At 44.1% G+C, this 6,000-nt stretch overlaps 1 protein-coding gene across 3 annotated transcripts in view; it reads left to right on the top strand.

Moving 5' to 3' along the window:
- Window positions 1-398: 398 nt before the first annotated feature.
- Window positions 399-6,000, top strand: part of KLHL3 (kelch like family member 3) — a 127,180-nt gene continuing 121,578 nt past the window's right edge. For all 3 annotated transcript variants that reach the window (XM_053567119.1, XM_053567117.1, XM_053567118.1), the window contains exon 1: window positions 399-884. In XM_053567119.1, the coding sequence (XP_053423094.1) occupies window positions 871-884 (14 nt within the window). In that variant the 5' untranslated portion in view covers window positions 399-870. The remainder of the gene's footprint in view (window positions 885-6,000) is intronic.

Raw genomic sequence — 6,000 nt, 5'->3', positions numbered from 1 at the left:
AAAATTGGTGGTCTTTCAGTGTGGCCTAGGGCAATAAATGTATGCAGTATTTGTTGTGATGGCTTTATTGCAATAGACTTTGGCCTCTACCATAAAATAGGGTTTAATTTCTCCTATTTCTGTCACCTCTTTTTTTATAATTTGTAATTTTTTTTATAATTTCTGTGTTCTTGTCAGTTCTGTCAGGCTCTTTTCCCCTTTTCTCCAGCTATCAGATACTCAGCTACTATAGATTTTAGGAGGAGGAATTGGAATTGGAACATTAACTGTAACCCACAAGTGAATTTCCCCAGGTGAATAAAACTCCACTGCAGGCCACAGAGGGGCCTCCTCATCCCAGCAATCTGGTCAGGCTGACAGACTCTGAGTCTATGGGGGCAGGGGAGAGTGCATGGGCTAGTATTTCTCAGGCTAGTGAGGAAATACCTGATTCTTTGCAGCCCAGACAGAGGAGGCAGGAGCCCCTGGGATGGGCTAGTTGCCTCAGCTGGGGATGCCTCTGCAGATGCAGGGGCAGCTGGAAAGGTGGCACTGCACTTGAGTTGCTGGAGCTGCCACTGTTCCTAGGAGACCGAGGAGCAGCAAGCCTGCGGGGGAGGGGAGCAAGTGGGTTGCTGCTTTTAGAAGCTGAAAGGGCTGCAGGGAGCTCTGGGTAAGACATTTTCTGCTGTCGCTGTTTCTGCGGTAGAAGCTGCCGCGAGTAAGTCAGAGGAAGGAGGATCGAGAGGGAGGAGGCTTCAGTTGCAGCCATGCTGAATCACTGTTGCTGATCAGATCTCCCGCTAGTCTGCTGGGAGAACCAAGAACAGAGCTAGGATTCCTGGGTGCGGGCACAGTTCAGTGGCTAACACCCCAGCTGGGCCTCACACAATGGAGGGTGAAAGGTATGTATGTATAAGTGCGTATTGTGTACATATAAGTAAATGTGTGTTTGAGTGCAGCCACCAGCTTTGTGTTTGCCTTGGCTGGGCTGGGATGGAAGATCTGGCCACTGATGGATCCCAAAGAGTGGCAGAGCAAGAGCAGGGAAGCCCCTTCTCAAACCAGCTCCTTCCAGGACTTGAATCTTCAGAGATCTGGCTTCTGCAAAGGCAGATGTGGATTTGCTGGGCAGTGGAGTGCCCTGAAAGAAGGGACTTCCTGGCTGGTGTTCGAGAATTAGTTTCAGCCTAGAATCAGAACCAGAATTGTTTTTCGCAGGCTGTTTCAGGGAGGCGTTTCCCTTTCCTGGCTACTTTCCCGGGTGTTTTTGCTTTGGTGGGGGTTTTTGATGTCATAGCAGGGCTAGCCTGATATAGAGTGCTTGCATTTTCACAATTAAGTGCTCAAATCTTCAACAGGCATGCCATGCTGCTGGCTGTGTGTGTGTGTTTGTGTGAGTGTGTGTACGCGCACGCACGCACGCACTGGCAACATATGCACCTGTATGTATTTGGGGAGGAAGGACAGAAACCCAGTCAGATGACACTTGCTGTGAACTGAGTTTCATTTGTATTGAAAAGTTTATGACCGATACTGGAAAGTCTGTGCTTTAGAGGAACTCTTGTTTCTTCTATCAAGGATTTCTTATGAAATAGGTAACTACAGAAGGTATTTTAAGTACTTCTGTTGAGCTGGATCTAGCTAGCGAAGGTTTATTTCCTGGCAGGCACATACATATACATTTTAAAATTGTTACCTGAGGATTTGATTCTTTCATAATGCAGGTTCTCAGTGCAGTGCAGGGGCAATTCATGCATCTGTCTGTGAACTAAAACATCTCCCGAGTGCCAGCTTCTTCATTCTGTGGGTCTGCAGCTGATAGAGAATAAAGTTTACCATTTCTTTGAGGAAAGAAGACTTCAGGGAGGGGTCAGTGCACCAGTAAGGGGAAGACTGCTTCTCTGAGTTGCCAGTTTGATGCAGACAGTAACTGGCTGGTTAAGTGATAACTGGCTTAACTAAATGAACATTTTTTTGAGAGTACCTCAATGAATACTTTCCTTTGCATGGGTTGTCTTGATTCCGTATGTCATGAGACAGAGTGATGTCATTAAACATCTCTGTATTCTATTAGAACTGGCATGGTGATTGGGTGTCATCTCATCTTCCCGTCTGAAGAGCTCCCGGGGACTGTGTTTCTTGATGTGACTCCCACGGGAAGCATCTGGGACTTTTCAGACTGAGTGTGCTACTGGTACAGCCTTTTTCTGGGTGCTTAATGGCTTAGTGTTGAACTCTATCTAGCTTCTGGGCAACAGAACATCTGAAGACTATTTCTGAGGCCTGGGGAAGAGATGGGCAGTATCCTTACTTTCTCCCACTGGTCTGGCAGCTATCAGAGGACAGGGGTGATGTGTTATAGGGTTAAAGATTCTGGACCATGCCTATTTGCTTGAGCAGTAGAATATTGGGGGTGAGAGGTCAATATGAGCCTACCAGTAGCTGATCAAGCATTTTTGGGCTCTGGGGTGTTCCCAGTTCTGTGTTCAGAAATATAGTGAGTCCCTGCTCCCAAGGAGCTCTTCTGCTCTTCAACACCCTAGTGCCCCTCAGCTGGGATTTGTGATGTCTACAACATCTGATTGCTCATGTTCCTTTGCTTTTCCTCGACAAGAGGTGGAGAGTAGATAAGAAATCTAAATTGAGCAGCTTCCAGTGTTCACTAGCTCTTACAGTTCACTACCTTTTGTAAGTGCCATTCACCATGCCATGCATTGAAGTCTTCTAAACTCTGACTCCTGTCTCCATTTCTATTGCTCACTCATATACCCACTAAGAGTTCTTTTGGTTTCTTAGATGATCACTCATCCCATACATTATTTCATTCAGCTTCCTAGCCTTAGCTCCCAGAGTTCCTTTTGCTGAATGCCTTTCCTTTCCTCTTTTCCAGAAGTTATCTATCAAGGTTGTTTTAATACTCTACTTTGTCTTTGGAAACCTTGATTTTCTGGTCCTTGATGATGTTCTTCTGAATTCTAATACCTCTAGTTTGTATCTTATAGTTGAGTACTGAATAATAGGCCCACCAGATCTTTTTTTTTTTTTTGCTTTTATTTAGTATGTCTTACAAGTGCCAAACTTGGAGACAGGCCCTCAAGGGCAAGAACAGTGACTTCTAAATGCTCCTATATGGCTGTACAACAGCAGTTGCTGGAGAGTTATTTGCTGATTAATAACTTTCGTGAGATGTTCTAACTAAAAAAAAAGTTGGTGAGGGAGGAGATTGAAACCTTTGGCCAACAGGTTCATCCTTGGATATCAGTTTTACTATCTCAGCATGGGTAATTGACTCCATGGAATGCTTTGTGGCTGGTGAACAGAGGGAAGTAGCCTGTTATAAGTTCCCTGGGAAACCAAGGGCCAGAGAAGCAGAGTGACTGGCCTAGGATCACATGTCCAACCTCTAGAGACTGGAGAGATCCTGAATCTGGTGCTTGTTCCACACTTAACTTGCTGAAGCTTAATTGGGGCTGTTTTTAAGCATTAAGAATTTTTAGCCAGGAGTTTTCTAGTGAATTTCTTTGCCACGAGGGTATGAAAATACCTTCTACTTTGAATGCCTGTTAATTAAAAGTATGGGCTTTGGAGTAACATAGACCTCATATGAATCTACAATCAGTATGATTTTGGGTGCATCACATTTATTTCAGATCTAAATTTTCTGTGTAAAGGGAGAAATACCAGTATCTATATTCCATAGAGTTGTGAAGATTAAATGAGACAATGTGCTTAAAGCACCTAGTAAAGTTTTTCTAATGCAGAGTAAGTACTCAGTAGATGGTAGATGCTGTTATCACTGGGATCCATCTATTGCTATTCACCCTGTGCCTTGCTGCTGGGGTATTAACCAGATCATATAGGGCCTTTCTGTATTTATTATCTGGAGCAGATTATGGGGGACCACTCCCATGAGAAAGCTCGGGAGAGCTTATTAGGCTCTCGTCTTACTTAGACTGCCTCACAGGGCTTGGCATTTCCTCTTGTAGGTTTCACCAAGATCTACTTTAATTTTCCTTTTTATAGGTATCTCGTGGCATCTAGTTGTCTTTCAGGGGTCCTCAAACTGCGGCCCGTGGGCCACAGGAGGCGGTGTGATTGTATTTGTTCCCATTTTGTTTTTTTTCTTCAAAATAAGATATTTGCAGTGTACATAGGAATTTGTTCATAGTTTTTTCTTTTTTTTTAAACTACAGTCCGGCCCTCCAGTGATCTGAGGGACAGTGAACTGGCCCCCTGTTTAAAAAGTTTGAGTACGCCTGCCTTAGATGGTGCCTTTGGAACCATGAGCTAGATACACCTTTGTTCAGGCCAAAATCTTAAGACGAACCTGTTAATTTGTACTTACCCTTTCTGTATCCCCCAAGATTTCCAGCTTTCTACTAGACCTTCAATGCCAAGTCTTCTCTTGTTCCCTTCCATAGAAAAATTACTGTGGCTTAATTAGTCTGAAGGTGACTTTGTCTTCTGTTTTGCAAAGGAAAAGGGTCTCTGGCTTAGCTACAATAGTAATAGTGTCTGTATGAGTGTGTGTGTACACTGGATGGACATTGAAAATGGCAGGTGCCCGGGCGGCGCCTGTGGCTCAGTGAGTAGGGTGCCGGCCCCATATGCCAAGGTGGCGGGTTCAAACCCAGCCCTGGCCAAACTGCAACAAAAAAATAGCTGGGCGTTGTGGTGGGTGCCTGTAGTCCCAGCTACTCGGGAGGCTGAGGCAAGAGAATCACGTAAGCCCAAGAGTTAGAGGTTGCTGTGAGCCGTGTGACGCCACGGCACTCTACCCAAGGGCGATACAGTGAGACTCTGTCTCTACAAAAAAAAAAAAAAAAAAAGAAAGAAAGAAAATGGCAGGTGCCCTTAAGCCTTGTGGATGGATTAAAACAAAATTTTAACTTACATGATTGGTCAGATTCATAGAGACAAGAAGTAAAATGGTTACCAGGGACTGGAGAGAGGGTGGAATGGGGAGTGTGGATATGGAGTTTCATTTTGGGAAGATGATGGATGGTTGTACAACAATATGAATGTGGAGATGGATGGTTGTACAACAATATGAATGTACTTAATGTCACCAAACAGTACATTTAAAAGTGGTTAAAATGGTAATTTTTTATGTTACATTTATTTTACTATAATAAAAATAATTTAGGCTCCGACTCTAGCAGATCTGCAAGATTTATAGAGCACCACAACTTTTGGAAGAAGCACCATAAAAAGGGGAAGTTGACAGTCCATTTTTATTAAAATTATGGTTATTTCCTTTATCAGAAGTGTAAGAATTCCCCTGCTTGAGAGGGGCACCATGTACCCAGCACTATGCCATAAATTTGTGTCGGGTATCCTCAGAAGACAGTTCTTACTGGCTGGCTCGTACCCAGGAAAGCTTGCTTCTGAACCTCAAGGTGCTTTGTCTCACTTTACTCTTGATCCAGGAGCAAGAAACAGATTTCTTGTCTTTCCTTCCCTCCCTTCCTTCCTCACCTCTTGTCCCCTTTCTCCCTTCCTTCTCTCTTTTTCTCCTTCCCTTTTTTAGACAGAGTCTCACTCTGTTGCTTAGGCTAGAGGGCTATGGCATAAGCCTAGCTCATAGCAACCTCAAACTCCTGGGTTCAAGCAATCCTCCTGCCTCAGCCTCCCAGCTGGGACTACAGGTGCCTGCCACAACACCTGGCTCACTTTCTGTTTTTAGTAGAGATGAGGGCTCATTCTTGCTCTGGTTGGTCTTGAACTCCTAAGCTTAAGGGATCCTCCTGCTTCTGCCTCTGAGAGTGCTAGGATTACAGGTGTGAGCCACTCACTGCACCAGGCAGAGGTAGGTATTTTCTGAGGATATGTGGCTTAGAATATCACTGCTGCCCAAAGCAGATGTACATGCACTTTAACTATGATAATTGAAACCAAATTTTCCATTTTGGAAATGCTTTTTGGTGAAGTAAGGTTTTCAAGTGCAGAAACAAAGTCAGAGAAATAAACCTCTTGATTTCTCCACACCTAGATTTGGATTTTTAGGATTTTGTTTGC

This window comes from Nycticebus coucang, chromosome 17, assembly GCF_027406575.1.
Source record: "Nycticebus coucang isolate mNycCou1 chromosome 17, mNycCou1.pri, whole genome shotgun sequence".
Taxonomy (NCBI): domain Eukaryota; kingdom Metazoa; phylum Chordata; class Mammalia; order Primates; family Lorisidae; genus Nycticebus; species Nycticebus coucang.
Note: the sequence above shows the minus strand (reverse complement) of the source record. Positions and strands in the feature narration are given on the sequence as shown.